Source organism: Pleurodeles waltl, chromosome 5 (assembly GCF_031143425.1).
Source record: "Pleurodeles waltl isolate 20211129_DDA chromosome 5, aPleWal1.hap1.20221129, whole genome shotgun sequence".
NCBI lineage: Eukaryota > Metazoa > Chordata > Amphibia > Caudata > Salamandridae > Pleurodeles > Pleurodeles waltl.
In genome coordinates, this window is record NC_090444.1 from 1,503,350,896 (window position 1) to 1,503,378,178 (window position 27,283).

The following is a 27,283-nucleotide window of genomic DNA, read 5'->3' on the forward strand; positions in this document are numbered from 1 at the left end:
GACTGACCCGGTCCAACATGACCAGATATCCCTAGTTGACGCACTGTAATTTTTGGCGCTATTTTCACTGAAATCTTTAAAAATTCATAACTCTAATTTTACTAATTGAATTTTTGGTGATTTGGCTTGCTTTATTTACTAAATGTTATCCTTTTGTTTTTACTTGGTGTGTGTTTTCATTGTATTACTGTTTAGTTGCAAACAGGTTTTACACATTGCAGTTTAGTTAAGCCTGATTGCTCTGTGACAAGCTACCAGAGTGTTTTGTGATAGGGAGCAAACATTATTGATAAAAATTAGTCATAAAACATAAATGTGTAATAAGGTGTATTAAAAAGCCTAACTGAAAAACATGTGTTAGAAAAATAAACGTGTGGTTTGGAAAAGTGACATGGTATCAGCCACAATGAAGTTCGATATCAAATAGTATACGCTAATTGAAATGTATCTTAATTAATCATAATTTGACATTCACAGAAATGTTTTATTTTTCATGTTCAGCATTAGCTAAAAGGCCCACATTTTAGTAATTTTCCAGAAGCACAAAGTTTAAACGTGGGGTAACTTTGCAAATAATGTTCCATCAAACATCCGATATGACTTGCATTTTTCTGTCTTGAGCTTATGTTTTGTTTGGTGAACTTCCTCAAGTTAATATTTGCAACAGTTAGAATATGCCTTAGTTTTTGGCAGGAAGTAACATGAACATGTCATGTTTATGTATTTTAAATTGTAATTTTGTATGGAAACTGCTGACTGGAGAGAACAATGGAATGACAACGTGAACCAATCCTGGATATAGGATTAAAGAAAAGTTACATCTGAGGTGCAGACAAAGCCTGATTGGATGTGCACTAACCACTTCATAGTCTTGTCCAACAGAAGCTTGGCTAGTAACTTTTGAGACTTTAATATAGCAAAGCTTTAGGTGATGTAAGTTAGTTCTGCATTTTTATAGATTCAGTTCAGCTCCATGTAGAGAGAGATGCTGTTTATTTCTTGTCTATGATTTTAACAGTTAAGTTATACTAGGCCCAATTTTACTGAAATGCTTCCCTATCATGTCCTGATGCTGATTAATGAAGAGACGTGATATTCCTGCGCTCTAGTGACGAAGATACTACTGGCTGCTGACCCATTTAGGAGAGTTATTACCAATGCGCATTTGTTTTGCTTTGCAGGTTTTCACTTTAGAAAATCCAACAGATTATTTTAATTAGCGCCATAGTTAGATGTTTTCCAAATTAATTTTTGTCTTATTTTTACATGAAGCCCACACGTGCATTTCGAATTAGAGTGATCGCTAGGGATGCCTTACTAAATATTTGATTTTGAATGTATATTAATTGATTGTGATTAATTCAACTGCACAAACTAAATGTATACTGTTTCTGTTATTCACTTAATTCTGTTATTCTGTGTTGTTCTTTTAGGGCTATTTAATAGTAAATGCATTAACAAGATTGAGATTCTTCTGACACTTTGGACAGCCTGTGTTGTGTCTGTATTTCTATCATTCGGTCTTGCGCATCATTTACGTGACTTTAGTATTGTTAATTTGAGGGCAATAAATGTCTAACCTTTACTAAACTGGTGTTGTGATTCATGACCACATAGGTGATGGCATGTATATATATTACTGACTGGCTTCCCAGGCGCAAAACAATATATTTGATGATTGTTTTATATTGTCTTATCGGATGATCTCACACTCCTATCTGATCAAAAGATTTGAGTTGACCTCTGAGGGTAGTAGATATCACTGCCCTATTACGTGTCACCTTAGCCTAACATAGGAGGTCACACGCCCACATCAGCACAGGTTAATTTGGAATTTTATTGTGCCTTACCCTCACAAGGATTATGGTTGCTGCTTGACCATGGCTCCCACCCGAGCCAACCAGTAACCCAATTTCTCACACCAATTCTGGGCGTCTTCTAATCCCAGCAAAATTTTACATCATGATGTAAGGGAAGACAAGGTTCTTCTCTAATCCACGGGAAGCATGGGACTAGACTAATGGTTTGAGGTATACCAAGAGACTAAACACATGAGGATCCATAAGACATAGTTACACCCAAGCAGCCAGACAATTATTTGGCTCAATGGGAAGGAAAGGAGATGGCTTCCCAGGCGTAAAATTGCAGATGTCATTACCTATCTCAAAAGTACTGTCTCGCTGTCTTGCACTCCTTGCAAATCTGAACTGCAGGTTATGTGAACAGGATTTGGCAGTAAATGCATTAATGAACTGCACTCTAACAAACCAGACAACCGAGATATTCTGGATTTTGAGAACAAGCAAATTCTGATTTTGAGAACAAACAAGATACCCTTTCTCCCTTTTTTCACCTCTGCAGTGTAATTAGAGTTGCGTCACAAATGGGAAAAGATAGCCCTGCGTTAACATTAGGAGCATGGTGGACCCAGGTAATATATTTACTTGAATGATTATTGCAGTAGCATTAATACAATGCAAAGACGCCCAACAGTGCTCTTAAAAGCAACTTCTTCAACAGAGAAGCCTGTGTGCAGTTTCTGCCTGCAGGGTCCTCTTGGTGCTATAGCAGGTAGGCGCCAAAAACACACATCCCTTCCGGGGACGAGGCAGTGTAGTTTACTTATTGTAATTAGTAATGAGGTAATTACATCGACCGCCCCTGATAGTGCTGTGTGGCACAAATATTCCTTCCTCTGTGCATTTCTCAATGAACGAAACAGTGAGTAGCAAAGCATTCTATGTTCGGCCTTTTGTTTATGTATTTATTTACTTTTATTTTAGGCAGATGAATAAGAAACCTGCAGAAAGGTACGTATCGAATCCACTTACCGGGGATTTAAAAAAAAAAAAAAAAAAAATTAAAAAAAGGAATTAGCCCACCCCTAGTCCAGACCCACATCATCCTTTCCTCCTCTGAAAGCTTTGCCGCTGGCTGCACGTAGTGCTTCTTTAGCACGAGGCGGTGGAAGAAATCACGATCTAAAAACAATTAATTATATACAAGAATATACACGGAATTTTTGAAATGGACTTAAATATTTTTTCATGTAAATTTGCATTTAATAGCCACATTTCACTTTACTGTTAGCAATTTCAGTAATCTGCCTTTCTGAGATAACTGCGAAGCACTTCAGCGCGACGCACTGTGTACTCGAAGCACTTGCGAAGTTAACAGTCGGCACTTCACTGGTGCAAGTGCTCTTAAACAGTGCAGGGGCACAAAATGATAATCGTTGTCTTGCTAATTATGGAGGCAATCAATTATGTGTGTTAAAACTGAAGAATATATATTTTAAAGAAAAGAATAACCTCGATCTGTATAAATAGATGTTAGCAAAGTCACTCTAAGCAAGGTCTTTTACACACTGCTCATAATACAAAAAATAAATTGACTATTTACGTACGACAAGAGGCACACCAAATCGTACCTGAATAATTTACGCCTGAAGGATGAAAGGCTGAGGAAGCAATTATTACATTGGGGCCTGCGGTCAGTCAGTAAATTATCTGGCAGGGAGCCCTCAAACACTGATTTACATAATCAACTCATGGCATTGCTGCTTTACAATGGGATATTCACCAACTCTGATCAATGTCCCAAAATAACTCCTACAAAAAATTAGAACTATGCAGTTATCAGTCCTCTTCGGATCAACATGTTGTAGCAGAACATATATTTACATTTGTCAATGTAAGTGGGGAACATAGGTCTATGGGGAAATGTGCACAAATGTTTGAACATCCTATTGTCCGATATTCAGAGTATATTTTTTGAAGTCTTGGAAAACATGTCTGCATATTTATTTTGTCCACAGGACAAGCAGATTCACTCCTCTGCAGCACAAACCCTCTTGATGCTAGATGACAGCCCCACACTATTTGTGGGAGGAATAATTATCTGCTCCTAAGGTCACATATGTATTTATATAAAGGATGCTCAGAAAGGTAAATGTGGTTCATTACATTTTATTGTTAAGGTGTGCTCTCTAAAGAAATACACGGAGCTGTAAGCTCCATTAACAACGGCTTCAATATAAAAATGAGCACAGGTTTGGAAAATCTATTTTTTTGGCTTTTTACAATGCTCCCAGAATGCTGCTTCATTCAATGAAAATACGTGCAGATGAACAGAAACAAGATTAGTAATGGCATTTTGAAAGCTAACAAGGTACTCAAAAACTGTAACTTCAGTAAAACAGACTACAGGTAGTTTCGCTAATTTGCTGAGCTACCATGCAAATTTCTTTGCTTTTTAAATGAAATGTACCCAAAGAGAACTGCAACTTGAAAAAATGAGCAAAGGTTATTGACAGTTTTAATTAAACTGTAGTGCACTCTTCGGACAACCCAGTTATAGCTCCTTGCAATGGGCGGACTGTGCAGGCTCTTTCCAGCCCGGCAACTGTGCTGGAGAAAGCCCTGTGCTCATGGAAGCCAAACACACCTGAGTTCTGAGGGGAGTGCACAGTGCACTCTCCTCTGCTCGTCACCCCCAATGCTCCGCCCCTTCCACAAGGAAAGGATAATAAACAGAGTTTAGGACAATAAACAGAGTTAATTATCCTTTCCTTGTGAAAGGATTTGAGGGGGTTGCTGCTGGAGGAGAGGGGGGGGGGGGGGGGACGCTCCTCTGCCATAGCGGAGGAGCCACCACTGACCATTATTTTGCAGAACAATGGTCTAACCAAATGATGTTCCCCTTAATGAGGGAAATTATAATGGTGATGACAATTTAGAAGTTTGGACTTCAAGTCCATACTAATAAGTGGGTTAATCTTTGGGTCATAAATAATCTGAAGGAAAATGTATATTAGAACATTGGAATGCTGGGGGCTCCATTGAAAACAACTGGCCGGTAAAAGCCCGCAGCGCCAACATTCCAATGTTCGCTTTGTTCACAGCAGCAGCTGTGAACAAAGCCTCAAGGAGCCCGAGGGGATTTTAATCCCTTCGGGCTCCGTGAACATTTTTTTTTTTTAATAGAACATTCTGCCCTGAGTGGCAGAATGTTCTAATAGCCTTAGAACCCGCCGTAGCGGGCTCTACCGGCTATTAAAGTCCCTCTCCCTTGTTAAATGCCCTCGCCTTCGGCTCGGGCATTTAACGCGGGGAGCGGGCCTTTAATAGCCGGTAGAGCCCGCTACGGCGGGTTCCAAGGCTATATTCTATTATAGAACAGAGTATTTCATTGAGTAATCAGTCAAAAATTGTCCCTGAAGAAGCAACCTTGTTGCAAAAATACTAATTGGCTGTGTAATTATAATGGAATGTAACTAAAGTGCAAATGAAAAAACAATTGTTTTGGATGGAACATATACTGATGAATAAAGGAGCTGGACAGAAGAAAATGACTTACGACTCCTATTTTACTCTCAGACCATTAATAGACCTTGAACCAAATATGAATAAATATACTGAGGGAAACAAGTGAACCTGGGAGGAGAAGCACGAGGTGCCAATCCCATTTTCCTGCAATGATGGTGTTCGTATTATTTATTTAAACCTGGTTGAAGTATCCCAGCCAATAATTAAAAAAATAATTATGGCGAATCAGTGTAAAACCAATATGGGCCACATTCTTTAAGAGAGTCGGAAAAAATGTTGTACTTCTAATATGTTTGTGTAGTCCATTTTTGCATGAGCAGATATACAAGGACATGTGCTCATGAAAAATCTGCGAAGTGCAACTTTTCTTGCTAAATGTTATATATCATTTTTCTTCAATCAAGTGCATGACCCAATGTATATTTGCCAGAGCAAGACGCTTCGTCAGAAACAAAAAGAAGAAAAAGTGCTGTCATGTAACCTAAACTCTGCTTCATTCAAATGTCTGGCATAACAGAAGAGCCATGGTATGTTCAGACTATAGCATGTTTAGAAAGATAAATGATCAGTGCTTGCTAGAATCTATATCCTGACACTAAGTGCCCCCTGCACTTGGACCTATATCATAGCTATGGTACCATAATGTTGCTGTAATCTGTCACCTCATTGCCTGACCCGAAATTGGATAAGCAAGTCTTTTTTTTTGCAAAATGACAAGTAGACTACTGAAGCATTTAGTTCATTGGGCCTGCATATATTTCAGAAACCTCTACACAACTGGCAAGTATTGTAGATATCTCAAGCAAATACAGGCCGAATCCCAGTACAATGGGCCAGCTTCGTGTTCTTCTGACGTAGATTGCATAGTAACATAAAAATTGATTTAGTTTAGTTTTGCAGGTTGCTAAAGTCTTAGTGCATTATTCAGGATGCTTTAGGATAGGCACATAGGAATGCACAAACATTTTTGAATATTGGTTTACTGGAGCTCCCTCAGAGGGCTATTAATTTCATATGAGCCAGAAAGCATCCCAGAAAATGAGCACATTATACTTCTCGCCAATGAAAAGGGGAATGGGACACCAACCCTCAGAAGACACAATGAAGCATACCATTTTATGACAAAAGGGCATATAGCGAAACCCAGAAAACAGGGCTGCGTCATAGACCATATTATTGAAAGCACACTGATCTGAAAAACACCATAACTAGGGACTCTACGTTTCTTCTGTGACTAGGACCACCCTGGAGGTATGGGATCACCCTTGTCATTAAGTGGCATTGACGACCTTCTCCCAGTTTGCCCCGAATGTTGGAAACCCAGATTTCACTCCAGATTTAAAGGGACACTCAGTTTTAGAATGGGAAAATACAGGCTACTGGAGAATGAGACATTTTTGATGACATGGTGATCAAACTGAGAAGTTTAAAAAAGCAATTTCAACTTGCAGAGACCAAAATACTACTACAGTAGGTATTGGGTTCTGTTGCAGGGCATTTTCCCCAGTGTTCTCATGCTCGTTGAGAATTTGATCTTTACCGAGGGAAATGACAAAGGATTGTCACCAACTTTTATTGATTGCTGTTAGAAAAGATTGTACATTTACGTTTTTTGTGCATTATAATTAACATGCAGAAAGTAGTTTTATGCTCAAATACACATGTATACACTGCTATAATCCTGTTTTTAAAACACATTTTCTTTAATGTGCAGGCGTGTGCTTTCCTGACCATTATTGACTATGCCTCAATTTGGGCCCAGCAGCCATCTTTTGTAAAATGGATGTTACCATTATCTACCCTGTACATATCCTTTTTTATTATTTCTGCACCACATAGGCAGAATTATGCCTGTTTATGTCTACTTTCAGTGTTTATGCTGTTTTTAATTAAACTTCTATGGCCTATTCACAAAACTGTTAATTTACTTCTAGGTCTTTCAGTTAATCAACTTCAAAGTCTTTCAGCTAGCTTACTGTACCCTATTCATTCATAGTAGCTTGCTGTTGTTCGTGCAACTAGTTTGTTACACCATACCCAGATCCCCAAATTGCATAGAGTGGGCAGAATCACTTTCATATAGTGGGATAGTGCTAGGTGTTAAGGCAATATGACGCTTGATGACATTCAAAGTACTACCAAATCTACTGTCTGATGCTTACAGCAAAGGCTTTATTGTATATTGTGGTTTGATGTTACTATGACGCAATACAGAAAACGGAATAAAAATGATTTTTTAAGAAATTGCGCTTAATGAGACTGTGCTCTGATTTGCAGATAATATGATGCAGTTGTTCTTACTAGGATAAATCTGCGTTTTTGGTAATTTAAAGTGCTAACATGTATAAAAAAATAAAATTAAAATAAAAAACTTGATTTTTGGGAATCATCCAGAGCTTTTCTGAATGCTACAAGGGATGCTGTCCATTTTTTTCTTGACGTTGCTGCTCACTGGTGACTTCAATTTTTGTAGATTTTGCACTTCGCTGTAATGCTCTATTTGCCGAGACCATTCAAGTAAGCAGTAATTCTGTACCGCAGGTTGAATTTTTGTAATAAATCCTTTAAATTATTCTGCTGATATTTAACTCCGTTATTGATCAGGACCTTTATTTACTAAATTGACTTAAATTTGGGTATTTTTGATGTGTTGGGAGGCAGTAGCGTAACAAAGGCCTTCGCAGTGCAGGTGGGGGGGCGAACTCCAGAGGACCACTTCAGTGCAGTACCTGGGCCCTGAGTGCTCCAGAGTAAGTCCGGAGAGAGGCCCTTCCATGTATTTTGCAGAGCAGCCCCCTCATAATTCGTTACACCACTGCTGGGAGGTTGTTAGCTTAGGGACACATTGTCTCAAGAAACTGAAGTATTACACCATCTAGTTATTCTAACTGTGGGCGTTTTGTTGATATTAATTTTGGGGTGGCAAAGTTGCCGGGTCCAGAGTGCCCACACTTTTGCATATTAAGCTGAATTCAAAACTCCTGGTTATGGCGGTTCAACAGCAGTGAGAGGAAGAACAGAGACACCCAGCTCACAGATAAGAAGTGACAGGACATTTTTTCATAGATGACAGAAACCAGCACGCCGCAGTATGACAAGGAAGGCAATGACTACATTGATGTTTTACTGTTATCACACACCCAAACTACATAAGAGGGATCTGAGACGCTCCAAGACATGTTGGAAAGAAGGTGTAGGCACTTTGCTACATGTGTGCATGTTAGTTAACGCCTCGATCCACGAAAACTTCGGATTGTCACAGGTAGAGAAACTCACATTACCATACCTTTTTTTCCAGCGTCTCTGGCACAGCATCTGGTTTGCATTTACTTTTTTCTTCATTCAGTTTATTTTTTGTTGGTAAAGTGCTAGGTTGCTTATCAGTCTTTGTTTTTTTATTTTTTTCATTGCCAGGATTGTTTGTCTTTTTTCTCTTATTAGCAATCTGATCATAATTTAAGTAGGATTCAAAGGACATGGTAGGTGGTTCAAAGTCTTCTTCCACCATCTTTGTGGTGCTTTTTGGGCTACCATTTTGTGTAGAACTTTGTATAGGAATGCCACTTTTTTCCAGCTTCCTGTCCTCTTTTGAGGATTGCTTCATTACTACCTTCTGGCTTGAAGAATCTTTCTTTGAGGTTGTGGAACCAGGAGACAGCTTTTCTGAACTTGATTGCTTTCCAATACTGCTCTTTGAATCACTCCTTAAGGACGCATCAGGAGCAGTTTTCAGATGTTTTTTACTGAGGCTGGAGTTGGATTTTTTGCCTTCAAGAGTCTTGCTGTAAGCAGAATCTTTTGTTGTCAATTTGCATTTATCCTTAGTTGACGTCTCTTTATATTCCTTTGCAACACTTTCTGAGCCTTTGGTCTTACATTCAACTGGCTTATTTTCCTTTGTAGTGGAGGATCCCGATTTTTCATTTCTCTCATAGGAGTGTTCTTGTTTTGGATCACTAAAAAAAAGAAAAGAAACATTTGTGAGAAGCAATGTCTGCTTGTTCAGCAATCTGTACTACCCTGTCCTACGTATGCCTTATTTTAAATTCCCTGTGTTTTTGCCCTACTAGGGATAAAACCCTTGAAGCTCCATGTTTCTACATTCTCCTCAGCACAGTAGTTTATTCTGCTCCACTCAAACTTCACCCAACCCCTAGGTGAAGGGTGTACTGCTCTTCTCACCAGGCTAGGAGAGACTGACCGTTGATCACAGTACAGTATATAGTGATGGAACCAAATCTTCTTACCCATACTCCTCAGAGAGAAACATGATAGCACTCTGGTAAAAAATGACTTCTGTCTTCTAGAACTGTGTTTCCTCACTTTCCCACATGAGTGTGACAATGTATATTACAAATGTTTTAGTGTGCGCTCCAAGGCTTTTGCCAGGTAACGAGTGTTTAACCTCTAAAGGCTCAGTCTCTTTGACCTTTGCTTGCAGATGCACCTGGATCCTGCACCTGTAGTCTCCATGTCCAACACTCAGTTATACTGTCATCTCCCATTGTGTCAGAAACAGCCTTCGGCTGTTCAAGTATAAGGAAGTACAGGGTATGTCGATTTTCTTTTTAACTGCTGTATTAAATTAAACAAATTTGGTAGTGACTTGTGACAAGCGCCTCTGTGGTAAAGAAAGGAAGGCTGTTAAGATACTTCAGTCTTCTTCGTTACCAACTCTGGGTTGACTGGGTAGCTCTCTTTCAGAACCAATCCTCTCATTAGCCGCCCCTCCTTTCCTCTCTAAATTCAAATGGGGACAGGGAGTCTTTCTAACATCTGCCCCCATTTTCAGGGAATTTGTGATGGGTAAGTCAATATCCCAGCTCTCAAACAAACCCTCTGTGATGGGTTGCACCCCTTCTCTTTCAGTTACAATTTGTCCAGTCCCATTTGTTCCTCGGACTACTTTTCTGGAAGCCAGCCTTCTGGTAAGAGTAATGGAGTCCTAAGATTGAGCTACAGTGACAGGTATATTAGGATGTGAACAAGTCGCAGGTTTTTCATAATTCATCATTGACAATATTGATATCCATTTAGCTCTATCTGATATGTAGTATTACACATACATGGATAGTAGTAATAACCACCTGGCAAAATGGTGGCTGTGCTCTCTGCAGCTACACTCCCACATTTGTTGTATTATTTAGTAAACTTCCCTCTGATCCTGCCTCATTGATTTTTAAAGACTTGGATCAACTGATCACTTGCTTAACTTGGGAATGAGGATGATGATGAGTGTCCCTCTCCATGTTACAACTACCATGTGACGCTGGATACTTTGGTCTCCCCAACCTGGGAACGTGTTATTTAGCGGTCCAGTTACAATGGGTGAGTAGCAAGCTTGCTGGACATTTCCTGGTTGAGACAGGTATACGATGGGGAATTTAAAAGACCGTACTCTGTAAAAGCTATTGTATCCTAGGAAACTACCTATTGCCAAGATGCCTGTTCTGCTGCATACTGCCCTAGCATGCCTAAAAGGCACCTTTGTACACACAAAACATACCCTTACCTATGCCTCCCATAACCCCATCATTGGGACACCCTACACAAAGGCAGGCTGACTCCCCTTTGCCCTCGTTCTGTGAACTGAACTGATACGATTGGTGTGTGGTTTTCAGTTGGGCTATTACACTAGTTTGGGACATTAGTACAAGACAAGGATATTCCAAATGATTAAACATGCATTACAAGAACTATGGCAGGTACAAATGACTAAACTGTCTACACATGAAGTCCTTCAGACCCTACACACTATGGACAATTGATGCTTAATTAAATGGTTCTACAAGTGATTTTAGGCATCTAGATGTATCATTTTATAAACTCCCCACACAATGGGAATCCGAATTGGCCAGGACTTTACAGGATTCACAATGAAAAAGATCCTTACTAACCTGCATAAGATATTGTGCAACACACAATTTCAACTTCTTCAAAAAGAATGAGCAAAATGTATCCTGGAGCTTCCCCAATTACCATGATGTAAGTCAACAAAGCCCAATAGCCCTCATGGGATTTTATCATCACTGAACTCATTCAATTCATGGGTCATGAGGTGCATAATATACTCTAGGTTTGTTTACTCTTCCTCTCCCCATACCCTAACCAGGACACAGTTTCTGGGAAACTCTCTGATGCAGCTGTGTTAGCTCGCCAAAATATTACCATGAACTGGAAACCCACTATAGCTGTTGAATAACTACATGCAAGAGGTCACTTGCATAGGGAGGAACGTGCTGGACTAAGGAAAAAAAACATATTGCCCATAGATGGGATACTATTTTGGAAGCCCTGAAATTCCAAAGCAAAGACCATTAACTACCTCCGTAAACCCCTGTGACATACACTTCTTTAGATAAATATGTTTAAAAAGTATTCTAATGTGAAGATTCATTGGTTGTATAGACAGACAATGTTCCAAATCATGGAAGAACCACGATATTATCTTCAATATTTATACGAAACCATACAAAGAGGGCAATAACCTCACTGTTCTTAAAATGTGTTAAGACTATGATGGGTTGTGAGAAGAGCAATAAAGCATAAGTTTGTGTTCAAGAAGGGTTTGGGTGGTGGGGAGTGATACTGAATCAAACGTTACATATGCTACTAAGGCATATAGACTGGATACATTAAAAATGATGCATCATTAAAGGACATCTCATGTACTCTTACGAGTACTCATAACGAACCTAACACTGTAACCTTTGTAATGATCCATGAGTATGTTTATAATGCCAATAAAACATTTGTAAAAGGGAAGTGTCCATGTATCTGGCCACAGTTGAAAGAGAACACAATATCGGCTATTTAACTGGTGGCCTGCAAAATAGCATACACCATTTGCTGCTTAGCAGGCCACAGGCTATGTAGTAGATATGGGGCACAATTTGACTTGAGGCTAAATAAATAGTGTGAAGTGGGGTCTTTGTTTAGCCAGCAAAGAAGACAAAAGTGACAACAGGCAATGGTGGGGTGGTGGCCATTTTGTAATGGGAATGCAACATTTGTGCAGCATTTGAAACTATATGCACATACAAATGTGTAATAGTTTGAGCAAAGGTAAGTACATGAATTAAGCTAAGCTAAGCTGAAAAACAGTAAAATCAATTTTGAATAAAAATGTTTGCCATTTTAATATTCAAATAAGAAATGTAGGAATCAAACGTCTGTTACAGGAGCTTCAGGATTCAACACATATTTTGTGCTGCACACTAGGTGTATTTGTCGGTCTGCAAAATAATGAGTACAGTTTTAAAGTATGTTTGATAAATATTTTATTAACTCATGAGAAGATTTTTTTTTAATGTTCATAATCCTCTTTTTGATGATTTTTGAGGCTGTGCTCTTTTTAAGCTACCCTGTTCTATCTTTAGGCTTCTTTTTTAAGGGAGGTTGTATTCGCTTAGTATTCCAAACCTGACAACGTAGTAGCAATCGAGAATCAGCATACAGGCAATGCAGACAGATAGGTGATACCTGAACGCCAGAGGGAGGAGCATGTACAGCAGGAAATATGTGCTTGGGAGCACAGTGCTTTGGGTCACTTGTAGGAGGGAAATTGAGTGACACAGTAATGGCGCTTCTGTGGAATGGGGAAGTGAAAGCACGAGACAGCTAAGTAATGCATCTGGGTAATTCACAGAAGGAGTTTACTCTGCTGCCTGTGAATGGGCACACATTTTCATACTATTCACCCAGCAGAATGGGTTTCAGGGATAGATGCTTATTGGTTCCATGTAATGAGTGGACACTGCAGCCACTCAGACATTTTAGTCACCTGCAGAATGTAGCTTGGAAATGGTAGTTTATATTTTTAGCATGCTCAGCAGTGTTTTTTTTTTTTTTTTTTTACATGGGCAATCTTGTCTCTACTGAGCACGAACTTTGAACCTTGCCAATGTTATCTCAACAAAAGGAATATGGAAGTTAAAAGCAAAACAAAATGTGAGCAGCAGGCTTGGAGGCTGTACCTGACTAAGGTTACTGTGGAATGGTCTGCAGATGGAAGGAATAAGACAAGGGGGGTGAGGGGGAATGATGACAAGTAAGAGAACAAGGGCCAGGAGGTGGACCAGAGCCACAAGGGCTAGGACAAGAAGAACCAGACACAGGGAGGCCTAATCTACATGGACCAGAGTTACCAATGCCAGAGGAGACCCGGGAACAAATAGACTAGGAATTCAGGATAAGGAAAAACAGGACTAGAAGTACCAGGATAAGGATGAGGAGGGCCAGGAGGATCTGGATCCAGTGGAAAATGGCCGAAGGGACAGAAAGACCAAGGCAAGGAGAAACAAAGTCCTAAACCATAAAGACAAAAAGGGCTAAGGGGTCCTGGGCACATTGAACTGGATGAGAATGAAAAGGACTGCCAGGAGTAGAAGACCTAGGTAGACAGACCAAACAGGCCCAGTACCAGGAGGCCAGTGAAAAGAAGGAGCAGAAACGGGAGGGCCAAAATCACAGAGATATGCTCAAGGAGGACCAAGGGGCCATAGGTGAATGAACCAGTTCCACCAGGACCAGGAAGACCACAGCCAGAAAGGACCAGAGCTAGCAGTTCCTAGAGACCCTAGATTAGAACAACTAGGAGGAGATAAAGGACAGGAAGTCTATGCCCAATAGGACCAAGATGAGAAAGCCCATGAGAGTCAGACTCAGGAGGATTCAAAACCAAGTTGACAAGAACTATATGACCCAGGGTGTCCCACAAAATGGGAGCCAGGAGGACCACTGCCAGAGCAATGAGGAAGACGAGACACAGGAGGACCATTGCTAAGGGGGCTATGGAAGAGGGGACCAGAGTCAGGTGAAGAACAAGGTGGAACAGGGAAGACCAAAAGACCAGAAAGACTAATATGACTAGCATGGAGCAGGAGGACAGGGGTACTAGGAGGACTGGGGAAACAAAGGCCAATGGGGCTAGCACCAGAAGATCAGATACATGGGGATCAGACAAAGGAGTAATTAAACAGAGACCAGGACTACATGGACCAAGAGAACTAGGAGCAGAAGGATTAGGAACATGCACACAAGGGTAATATTATGGGAGCAAGACCAGGAGGACTGTTGGACATGAATTAGGGTGAGGGGGGTTTAAACGTTCCAGACCCTGTGAAACCAGAGACTCAGGATATAAAGGACTAAAATGCATGAGTACATGGCAATGACTACCACACAGTCCAGCAAGAACAGATCTAGGCAAGGCTGGGATGAACTGTGGTGGGCCAGGACAAGTTAATGAAGAACCATGCGGTCAAGGAACATGCAGACTGGGATCAAGATGATCAGGGCCAGATTGTAGAGGACTATGAAGATCAGGGTGTGGAAAGTAATGGCCAGTAGTACAAAGAAAACAAGCAGGGCAGGGGCTATGAAACCAAGGGGACCAGTACTAAGGACACCCTGGAGACAAGAGTAGGGGGGACTAAGTGAAGTAAAAGGATCATTACCAGAGGACCAGTGAGGGCTAAGAGGGCCATTAAGAGCAGGACCTAGGTGACTAAGGGTTGGATTGCCAAGTGAGACAGAGGAAGGGCACTGGGCAATACTGCCAGGAGGACTGAACCAAAATTACCTGGCTCAGGAGCACCAGAACAAGGAGAAACTGAATCAAGAAGGCCAGGATTAAATGCTGCAGTACCAGCAAGACCAACAGGACAAGAAAGTGATCCAGGAGGACCAGGACAACACAACAGAAATGGGGAGGACAAACATTAATAGGGTAAGGACACAAAAGGACAGATGGGCCAGGACCTACAGTGCCAGGACTAGGAGGTTCATGGTGAGAAGGTCTAGGAGAAAGTGACTGACAAAAGGGACCAGAAAGAAAGAGCCAGTTGAGGCACGTTGTATGATAAAAAAAAAAAGAAATAGGACTAGGAGAATGAGGATGACCAGGACCATTGAGAAAAAGGCTAGGATAGTTGGTGAACCAGATCCATGAGAACTAGGCCCAATAGAAACCAAGTTAGAAGGACCAGGATGAAGAGGACCACAGCCAATGGACACAATCTCAGGAAAGACTAGGACTATGAAAAACCAGAATCGCATGACCATGGGCACGAGTGCCACTGAGGTGAGACCAGGGACACAGGTAAACAGAACCACAAGACAAAGCTCCGAGACTACCAGAAAACAAAGGGCTTGGGCGGCAAAGAAGATTAGGGCAAAGAAAATCAAGACATTGAGTACCAGGAACATTAGGACCAGAGTGAAGAGGAAAAGGAGAATAAGGACCACAGAGATCTGGACCCGGGTGACTAAACCCTGGAGGTCCAGGCCAGAGGCGTAGGAACAAGATAGCCTAGAAGATGAGGAACAGTATGGCGAGGCCCAGGACAACCAGAGCAAGGAGGACCATGATCAGATGATGTAGAAGAATGAGGACAAAGAGCTGGAGGATTACGACCAAATCCTAGAATAATAGGAGCATGAGGCTTATGGCCACTGATACAATATGAGGGGGCAGTACCAAGGATACCAGTAGAACCAGAACAAGGTGGATTAGAAAGATCATCACTAAGAAGACTGGGAACAGGCCTAGGAGTTTGAGTGGACCATGACTATAGGACCAGGGCCCAGAATACCACTTGGGGAGAAAGACCAGGACCTGGGGGTAGCAGGACTAGGGTGAGGAAGATAAGAAGGACCTAAACAGCCACAACCAGGAAGGCCAAAAAGGACTTGGTGTGGATGTCTAGGAAAAGCAGGACCATAATGATGAGATGCAGAATGCCCCAGACAATGAGACCCAGGCCCAAGAGGGCACAGACAATTAGGTGAAGTGCCACAAGGACCAGGAGCGGAAGGCACAGGGCCAGGACCACCAGGATGATCCAAACCAGGAAGACAAGCACTAAGAGGGCAAGGACTAAGAGGACCAGAACACTAGAGGACTGTTGCATTGAGGGGATCAGCATGACTAGTGCAAAGAGATGATTGTCAAGAGGATCAGGAAGCAATAATTAAAAGAAGGGGACCTGGAATGGCTAGGATGATCAGGATGACCAGAACCAAGAGGATTAGGCATACAAAGACCCAAACAAGGAGGACCAGAAATGAAAGGATCACGTCTATTGGGCCCAAAACCAGGAAGAGAACACAAACTGAAGACCAGGAAGATCAGTGCTAGACAAACCAGACAGAGAGGAAGGCTAGAAGATCAGCAAGCAAGCATCATGACAAGTTGTAGGACGGCCAGGAGAACTAGTCAGGGTAGGAGCAGGTGGACTAGGGCCATTAAAACCAGGGACCAGATTGGAGAGTATAGGGTGGCCTAGAAAGCTCAGAATAAGCAGGACAATAGCCAAGGCAAGGAGGACCAAAGGGGACACAACCAAGGGCACCAGGATCTGTATTACCAAGTGGAGAAGATGGACCAGGATCTAGGGTATCGGGACCAGGCTGGTGATGAACCAATAGGACAATCAGATCCACAAGAACCAATGGGGCCAGACCAGTGACAAAATGAACATGGCCAGCCCAACAGGACCCAATAAGAACGGCCAGGACCCGTGCACTCCAGACAAAGTGGTCAACGAAAACAGGGACCACGGCAAGGAGATCAGAATGATCCAAACTAGCAGTGCCATACCTAGAAGAATTAGGATAACAGGGATTGGTGGGGACCTACAGAGCAGGCCATCAGGGTGAGGATCTGTAGTATCAGGAGGCTTAGGAAGAGCTAACAGAAGAAAGGTCCAGAGCCAGGAAGAAGAGGGTCAAGAAGGGCTAGAAGCATCAGATTCAGTAAATCAGCTGTAAGGACACCAAAACTAGTTTGACCAGGACCAAGATGAGGACCAGGAGGACTAACACAACATAGAAAAGGAGGACTTGGAACATAAAAGGAGAGCAAGCAACAGAAGGCACAGAAGAGCCTGGAGAAGGAGGAAGACTGGGACCAGGAGGACACCTATGTGATTATATGCCACATGTATTAGGATACTCCTTTTGTAAATAGTTCTTATACATGCTTCTTATGCCGTCAACCTCCAGAAACCCTCACCTTTTTATCCCATGTTTAGAACTGATAAGTAGGAAAAATCAGAGGTGGCTGCAAAGGGAATTAAAAGCAAGAACAATTAACACCCTGACCTTTAAGTGATAGAAAATGCAGACTCATGCTGGCACAGTAGCCTGAGGGAGGATCTGCTGGTAGAGGGCCTGAAACATGACAGAGGGGTCTAAAAGTGGACGGGTGATATGGAGTGTAGTCTCTAAAGAATGACAAATCGTTTGTGAAACTCAGATGGCTAAAGTCAACAAAAATGGTTAATGGCTAACAAAGGGTATCAAAGAACTATGGCAATCAGTAAAGGAGAGCTCAGGATCATACGAAGGCTTAGATGAGCAGGTGGAGGGTGAGGAAGGCTGCAGACAGATATCAGATGACCTAAAAATGTATTCTGAGTAACAATGTGTTCTGACTGCCAGCAGTGAGAGCTTTAGCCAGAGACAAGTGGTCCCTGAACCTCCAAAAACTGGATGAAAGGTGGTGGAGAGATGTGGCAGAGGTATTTGGGAAGCCAGCGAAGAGGCAATGAGCATCAAGACTGGCAGAATAGTCTACATGACCCCCAGACCTTTAAGTTGATATTCCATGTGCACATATGTGTGGTGGATATATAGCCTGTGTATTAGTAAGACTGTGTGTGATGAAACTAAGTACATTGATTATTGGGATGCATTTTGCTTGCCAGGCCTTCATATCTGATGGTATAGTTTGTCAAACTTTTCCTGCATAGACTGAAACCACTGTGACAGCAATCCTTGTCAATGCAGGGAGTTGTTCACATGACTGATCGGCAATCATAAATTTGGTGGGAGTAGTTCCCCTAGAAAGGCAGAGAACGTCATCTGTCATCCTGATGGAGTTAACTCCGTCCCCCAAACTCAATATCAGGGCATTCGTTTTCCTTCCTTGAAATGAAATTGCACTGGAGACTAGCAATTATACTGTGTTGGTGATTTCATAAGAGGGCCCATGCAATTGTTTCTATTTTGATAAGATTACCTTAACCCCTTCGCCGCTGCCAGGCCTTCCCTCCCCCCCCCCCCCCCCCCCTCAGGTGCCAGGCCCTTTTTTTTTTTTGCCTATATGGAGCAGTTCGCGCTAAGGCCCTCATAATGTTTTGTCCACATAAGCTACACACGTCAAATTTGCATCATTTTTTTCCAACATTCTAGGGATTCTAGAGGTACACAGTTTGTGGGTTCCCCTGAAGCAGACCAAGAAATTAACCAAAATACAGCAAAAATTTCCCTGAAAATGGCATCAACAAAGCATTTGTGGTGCATAATATCACGAGCTTCCCAGCTTTCAGGAATAGGCAGACTTGAATCATAAAACCCCTTTTTTCAACACAGTTTCCGCATTTTTCTGAGACACACTCCATTTTTACTACTTTTTCTGCTTTCAGCCTCCTTCCAGTTAGTGACAGAAATGGGTATGAAACCAATGCCGTATCCCACACAGCTAAGCATTTCTGAAAATTAAACACAATTCAGCAAGGGGTAATTTGTGTAGATCCTACAAGGTTTTCCTACAGAAAATAACAGCTGAAATAAAAAAATTGAAATTGAGGGGGAAAAAAACAGCTATTTTTCTCAACATTTTACTCTAACTTTTTCCTGCAATGTCAGATTTTTTAAAGCAATATACCGTTATGTCTGTTGGACTCTTCTGGTTGCGGAGATATATAGGGCTTGTCGGTTAATCAAGAACCCAAGAACCCTAGGTACCCAGAGCAAATAAATGATTTGCACCGTGCAATGGGTTTTCATTCTATACCGGGTATCCAGCAATTCATTTGCTGAAATATAAAAAGTGAAAAATAGGTATCAAGAAAACATTTGTATTTCCAAAATGGGCATAAAATAAGGTGTTGAGAAGCTGTGATTATTTGCACATCTCTGAATTCTGGGGTGCCCATACTAGCAAGTGAATTACAGGGCATTTCTCAAATAGACGTCTTTTTTTACACACTGTCTTACATTTGGAAGGTAAAAATGTAGAAAAAGACAAGGGGCAATTACGCTTGTTTTGCTATTCTGTTTTCCCTCAAGTCTCCAGATAACAATGGTACCTCACTTACATGGGTAGGCCTCATGCTTGCAACAGGAAACGCAAAATGGATACATCACATTTTTACATTTAAATCTGACATGTTTTTTGCAAAGTGCCTAGCTGTTGATTTTGGCCTCTAGCTCAGCCGGCACCTAGGGAAACCCACCAAACCTATGCATTTTTTTTAAACTAGACACCTAGGGGAATCCAGATGGGGTGACTTGTGGGGCTCTCACAAGGTTCTGTTACCCAGAATCCTTTTCAAACTTCAAAATGTGGCCATAAAACACCTTTTCCTCACATTTCTGTGACAAAGTTCTGGAATCTGAGAGGAGCCACAAATTTCCTTCCACCCAGTGTTCCTCCAAGTCTTCCGGTAAAAATGGTACCTCACTTGTGTGGGTAGGCCTAGTATCCGTAAAAGAAAATGCCCCAAAGCACTATGTGGACACATCACAATTATGAAATACAAAAAGACCTGTTTTTGTAGTGAGGGGGGGGGGGGGCACCTGAGTTTTTGGTCCTGGGCTTGGCACCCATATAGGGAAACCTACCAAACCCAAACATTTCTGAAAACTATACACCAGAGGGAGTCCAAGGAGGTGTGACTAATGTGGATCCCCCAGTGTTTTCTTACCCAGAATCCTAAGCAAAGCTCAAATTTAGCAAAAAACAAATCACATTTCTTCCACATCTGTGTGCGTAATCACTGCACCGGGACACATTTCCTACCACCCAACGTTCTCCCCAGTCTCCTGGTAAAAATTATACCTCACTTGTGTAGGTGGGCCAAGTGCCTGAGACAGGGAAGAGCCAAAAACATGTCGAAATTGAGGAGGGTTACAAAGCAGATGCAGAAGGGCAGTTTGAAAAAGAAATGTTTTTAGGCTGACAAGTGGGGCAGAATTTTAACGGTATAGATGCGAAAATGCTGAGTGGTAGGAATTGTGTATTCCTGCAGATTTCGGAAGGTTCCATCAGAAAAATATGGAAAATTTTTGTGATTTCCAGCAAAATTGGATGTTTGCAAGACATTGTGGATAAGAAAACGGTGTGGGGTGCATGTGAAGCACACCACCCCTGACTCACCCAGATGTTTAGTTTTCAGCTGTGTCTAGGTCTTGTGGATTTTTCTACATGGCAGCGTCCCAAAGTCCAAAAAGCGCAGCCCTCACCATTCTAAGTGGGACGATTTTGAGAGTTAGTCAAGCTCTCATGGCCCAAATGTAAAACCAAAACCGAAAAATAATCAAATATACTCTTGCTTGCCGTGGGATAAGATGTTTTAGTGTGCAGGGGAGACTGAAAGACTTACCTCCTTCAGTTGGGGTGGGGCCATAACCATGCCCATACTGGTTGGTAGCCACCAGCCCATTATTTTTAATTCCCTGGGATCTAGTAGGCTTTCTGCAACCCCCCCTACCCCGGGTAGTGGATCAGGGGTAATTGCCCCATATGCGCAACGGTGGGCAGGACAACTTTGTCCCCATTTATTTGGGGTGGGGGTATGGCCCTACTCCCACCCTCTTTTTGAAAAAGAAAAAAAAAAAAAAAAAACTTCAGTGTCGGGTGGGGTTTCTGCCCCCCTACAGGGCAGGTGAGCCTTATAAAAATAGGCCAATCTGCCCCCCAAAGGGGGCAAAAATGGCCTAAAAGAAATTTTTCCCCCAGGGGAGCGACTCTTGCTTAAGTGGTCGCTCCCCTTGCATGAAACTGGCACACACAAATAAATCCCTGGTGTCTAGTGGTTTCTGACCCCCTGGGGGGGCAGACTGGCCCAAGAAAAAAAGGCCGATCTGCCCCCAAGGTGGGCAGAAATGGCCTAAAATAAATTTGCCTCTTATAAATGTAAAGATATGAAAGAAAAATCACTGGTGTCTAGTGGCTACTGCCTCCCCTGGGGCCAGATCAGCCTCATCAATATAGGCTGATCTGCCCCTGGGTGGGGTGGCGGGGGGGCAGAAAAGGCCTAATAAAAAACTGCCCCCTGGAAAGAGACCCTTGCCCAAGGGGCGCTCCCCTTATCCCAATTTCATGAAAAAAAAAAAAATAATCCCTGGTGTCTAGTGGCTTCTACCTCCCCTGGGGCCGGATCAGCCTCATCAATATAAGCTGATATATCCCCGGGGGAGCCAGACTAGGCCTAATAAAATTATTGCCCCCTGGGGAGCGACCCTTATGATACAACACAAAAAAAACAATCCCTGGTGTCTTGTGGATTCGGCAGATCGGCCTAATCAATATAGGCAGAAAAGGCTTAAAAATAATTTGCTCCCCTTGGGAGCTGCTCTTGCGCAAGGGGGCGCTCCCCTTTTACACAAACAACAAAAAAATACATATATCCCTGGTGTCGAGTGGGCATTTCTGCAGCCCGATCGCATCTCAATCGGGCTGCAGAAATGCTCAGAATGACATCAAAAGAAAAGCCTTTCCTTTCTTTTGAGGTCTCTGCCTGCCCCCTCCTCCCGAGCTTCCAGCGCGATGGGAGGTGACCTCTGATGAGGTCAGCATGTGATCGCGTCCTGATGTCATCAGATATTACTGGTGGGGGTGGTGGGCGGAGTCCGGGTGGAAGGGGAAGTGATTCCCCTTCCAACACTGTCCTGGGGTGGGGGTGGGAGGGGGTCCTCGGTGAGCGCTAGAGCTTCCCCCGAGTGCCGGTCCCAGGATATAATTGTTACGTCCATGGTGCCTGAGCGCCGCAGCCATGGACGTAACCATTACGTCCTTGGCAGGGAAGGAGTTAAGTATCAGATGGGACTATGTCACTGACATACAACATTTGGAGTTCTGGCCTTTGCTATTACAAATCATTGCCTTCATGTGTTTTAGTCCTATTTGTTTAATTGAACCAGAATTATTGATTCCAGAAAACACTGATCTGCTGCAGAAAAACAACTGTCCTGATAATATGGAGCCTTTGGGTAATCCTATATCAGTCTCTGGTATAGTGCATGGCTTTGAGAGTAAGAGCAAGTACATATATGTAGAAGATGAAACAGCATTGACTAGCCTTGAAAATGTTATAATCATCTCTATAGTTAGCCACCACTGGAGGTAAACCTGAAGGAGTAGGAGCATGTGTGGAGCACAAGACTGCTCCATAAAGGTCCTCCCAATTTCCTGTGTCTTGGTCCATGGTGCAATGGAGTGGCATTCTGTACAATGTCTGTCAAAACAACATAGAAAATTTCAAAATTTTAGATCTAGAAGTCAGTGTAATTTGCTGTAGTATAATTATACAAAACTATAGCAAAAATATCCGGAATTACATAAGGAACTCAACCCAGCATTTAGAGCTATTGTTGCAAAATTCACCCTCACATCCAAAGCGGACCTTATGATGCATTTTGTGCTATGAAAGTAGTGCTAAATGTAACAGAAGAGGAAGAGCAGCAGCCGTTCACACTAGCTAAGTTTTTTTTTCCCCTGTGCCTTTGCTTCAGGATTTTTGCCAAAAAGTACTCTTAATTAAGCGAGCAGGCGTAATTGTTTAGTTTTCACTAGTTTTCCATCAGAAGAGTATTGCATAGTTACCAACATTATTCTGATTACTCAGGGGTAATAAAAATTTCACCCAGGCCTATCTATAAGTTATTGCTTGCATCTAAACCAGTTTTAGCACTAAGAGCCTCATGCTGCAAAGTCAGTGTCTGTGACCACAAAAGAGCTTATTATGTAGAAAATCCCTTTTACGAGTTGTAAAATTCTTTTGACTTGTAAAATGACTTTTGTGATAATTTTCTGAATCCCAAATAGGAGAGGGCGTGAAAGGGGTTTCTCTCACCCCTCTTTTCCAATTGGGAAAGACATTTATAACAGTTTAAAAAAGTAATTGATGTCCCAACCCATTCATGACCTAATTAATTCTGAGTTGGGGTTTTAAATAACTGACAGTTTATTAATGGAATTGCTGTCACAAACCATTGATGAGATAATGACCTCTGAGTTGGGGTGGTAAATAATTGTTAAATAATGTTCCAAATTATTTTAACAGACATGGGCTATAACTGGCCTTGGAGTTAGAGTAATAAATAATTAGCAAAGCTGATGGGGTACCCTTAGGAGTCAATTCCCTTTGGGAATCATTTTGGCAGCATAAGGGGCCAGAATGTCCCAAAAAAAAAAAAACCAAAAAAAAAAAAAAAAGTCTTTTTTTTTAATTAGCACTAGTTCTTTCAAGGAACACAGGCTGCTTTAAAAACAAGTTTTCATTTTGGAACGCAGTCATAGATACAGCGATATGCTGTCCCTTGCAGGACACCCACCCTCTGATTAAAGCAAATCACAGATGGTGCAAATTGACACCTACCTGATGAATTAATAATTTGGTGGGTCATTCTGAAACGTCCTGTGATTAAGTATTTTGTGAACCCACCTAATAGTTCATAGGTCAGTAAGATACTATTCAATTCACAAATGTATGTGTGCAATTTGCAAATACATGTGAACGAAATGTTATCAGAACCTGAACTTTCATAAGGAGATGGATACCAATTATATTCACTCCTTGTCTACACTTCTACCTGGTGGTAAGTACCTGTTGAAATCTGCATAAAATACACAATTTAAGCTGTTTAGACAACAGCTGGGTAAATCGTGAAGTTCCTCTGCTATTTGGATTTCTACTGGCCAAGTTTTGTTTTCGGTCTGCTATTTAGCAAAGAACCAGGTGAAAAATGTTTCTCTTCAATTTGCAAGGCCACCAGCCAAACAGTACATCATTTCTGCTATTTAGCCAGCAGGGGGTAAGGATGCTTTTTTTCCATTTGCCAGGCTACCCATGAAATAGTACATCATATCTACCATTTAGTCAGCGGCCAGGAAAATAATTACCGCCTGTTTGCATGGATTCGGGCCAAACTCTAAATAATATTTATTTTGCTAGCACCCAGGGAATGTGTGAAGTTTCTTTGTGGTTTGTTTGACTACTGGCCAAATAGTCTGTAACCTATGCTAATAAGCCAGCAGCCATGTAAATAGTGAAGTTTTTGTTATGTGCACAGCTGCTGGACAGTGAAGAATCTCAATGATTTAGCTATCAGCCAGGTGAAATGTGAAGTGTGCCTGTAATTTTCAAGGCCACTGGCCAAACAGTAAATATTTTCTACTATTGAATCAGCGGCCACAAACAGCAAAGAAAAATCACTATTTACCCAGAAGCCTTATGAAGGAGGCTGGCCTGGCTTATAGTGGGTACCTTGTGGTACTTACACCCTGTGCCAGGTCCAGTTATCCCTTATTAGTAGAATAGAGGTGTTTCTAGCAGCTTAGGCTGATAGAAGGTAGCTAGGCTGAACTAGGAGACATGCAAAGCTCCTACTATACCACTGGTGTCATATGCACAATATCATAAGAAAACACAATACACAGTTACTGAAAATAAAGGTACTTTTTTAGGACAATATGCCAAAAGTATCTCAGTGAGTACCCTCAGTTAGAAGGTAAGTAATATACACAAGTCATATGTACACAAACCCAAAACAGGTAAGTAATAGTAAGAAAAGTAATGCAAACAGTGTAAAATTACAATAGGATGCATAGGTGAACATAGGTCTAGGGGCAACACAAACCATATACTCCAAAAGTGGAATGCAAATCACGAATGGACCCCAGACCTATGGGAGCTTGTAGAGGATCAGTGGGACTGTAAGCATACAGTCAGGGTGTCCATGATACCCCACCCCAAGACCCTGAAAAGTAGGAGTAAAGTACCCCTACTACCCCAATAGGACACAATAGTAGTGATAGGGGGATTCTGCAAGAACCACAAACCCCAGCAAAGCACTGAAGACTGATTCCTGGACCTGAGGACCTGCAAGGCAAGGGAACCAAGTCCAAGAGTCGCAATAGTGTCCGGGGGGCGGGGGGAAGCAGGAGCCCAGGAAACCCCGGATGAAGGTGCAAGAAGGCTGCCTCCAGATGGAAGAAGTTTAGGATTCTGCAACAACGAAGAGAGCTAGGAACTTCTCCTTTGGATGGAAGATGTCCCGGTGTGCTGAAGGTTGCAGAAGTGTTCCCACGCAGAAATACGGCAAACAAGCCTTGCTAGCGGCAAGGGTCGTGGTAGAGGTTTTTGGGTGCTGCTGGAGACTAGGAAGGACCAGGGTGTCGCCATTGGAGGAGGAGACAGAGGGGGACTCAGCAACTCACAGAGCCTCCACAGAAGCAGGAAGCACCCGCAGAAGTACTGGAGCAGGCACTTAGAAGATTTGTGAACCGGAGCTGGCTCAGAGTCACAAAGGATGGTCGCACGACGTTGGAGTCCAACTCAAAGGGTTGAGCACTGCAGGACGGAGTGCTGGTGACCCAGACTAGGCTGTGCACAAAGGAATCCTTGGAGAAGTGCACAGAAGCCGGAGAAGCTGCAAATCACGCAGTACACAGGTTTGCAGTCTAGCGTGGGGAGGCAAGGACCTACCTCCATCAAACTTGGACTGAAGGATCACTGGACTGTGAAAGTCACTTGGATAGAGTTCCTGTGTTCCAGGGACCACGCTCGTCAGGATGAGAGGGGACCCAGAGGACCGGTGATGCAGTCTTTTGGTGCCTGCGGTAGCAGGTGGAAGATTCCGTCGACCCACTGGGGATTTCTTCTTTGCTACCAGTGCAGGGTGAAGGCAGACAGCCCCCAGAGCATGCACCACCAGGAAACAGTTGAGAAAGCCGGCAGGATGAGGTGATACAATGTTGCTGGTAGTCGTCTTGCTACTTTGTTGTGGTTTTGCAGGCGTCCTGGAGAAGTCAGTGGTCGATCCTTGGCAGAAGTCGAAGAGGGAAATGCAGAGGAACTCTGATGAGCTCTTGCATTCGTTATCTGAAGAATACCCCAGAGGAGAGACCCTAAATAGATAGAAAAGGAGGTTTGGCTACCAAGAAAGGAGGATCGGCTACCAAGAAAGTTAAGAGCCTATCAGAGAGGGTCTCTGACATCACCTGCTGGCACTGGCCACTCAAAGCAGTCCAGTGTGCCCCCAACACCTCTGTTTCCAAGATGGCAGAGGTCTGGGACACACTGGAGAAGCTCTGGGCACCACCCCTGGGAGGTACTGGTCAGGGGAGTGGTCACTACCCTTTCTTTTGTCCAGTTTCACGCCAGAGCAGGGCTGGGGGATCCCTGAACCGGTGTAGACTGGCTTATGCAGAGATGAGCACCATCTGTGCCCATTTTAGCATTTCCAGAGGCTGGGGGAGGCTACTCCTCCCCAGCCCTTCACACCTATTTCCAAAGGGAGAGGGTGTAACACCCTCTCTCAGAGGAAATCCTTTGTTCTGCCTTCCTGGGCCGAGGCTGCTCAGACCCCAGGAGGGCAGAATCCTGTCTGAGGGGTCGGCAGCAGCAGCTGCAGTGGAAACCCTGGAAAGGCAGTTTGGCAGTACCCGGGTTCTGTGCTAGAGACCTCCGGGATCATGTAATTGTCCCCCCAATACCAGAATGGTATCGGGGTGACAATTCCATGATCTTAGACATGTTACATGGCCATGTTCGGAGTTACCATTGTGACGCTATACGTAGGGACCAATGTATAGTACACACGTGTAATGGTGTCCCTGCACTCACAAAGTCCGGGGAATTTGCCCTGAACGATGTGGGGCACCTTGGCTAGTGCCAGGGTGCCCACACACTAAGTAACTTGGCACCCAACCTTCACCAAGTGAGGGTTAGACATATAGGTGACTTAGAGGTTACTTATGTGCAGGGAAAAAAATGGCTGTGAAATAACGTGGAAGTTATTTCACTCAGGCTGCAGTGTCAGGCCTGTGTAAGAATTGCCTGAGCTCCCTATGGGTGGCAAAAGAAATGCTGCGGCCCATAGTGATCTCCTGGAACCCCAATACCATGGGTACCTAAGTACCATATATAAGGGAATTGTATGGG

At 42.7% G+C, this 27,283-nt stretch overlaps 1 protein-coding gene across 2 annotated transcripts in view; it reads right to left on the minus strand.

Moving 5' to 3' along the window:
- Positions 1 to 27,283, minus strand: part of LOC138296556 (elongin-A-like) — a 537,924-nt gene that overhangs the window by 330,352 nt on the left and 180,289 nt on the right. For both annotated transcript variants that reach the window (XM_069235792.1, XM_069235793.1), the window contains exon 4: positions 8,614 to 9,283. In XM_069235792.1, the coding sequence (XP_069091893.1) occupies positions 8,614 to 9,283 (670 nt within the window). The remainder of the gene's footprint in view (positions 1 to 8,613; positions 9,284 to 27,283) is intronic.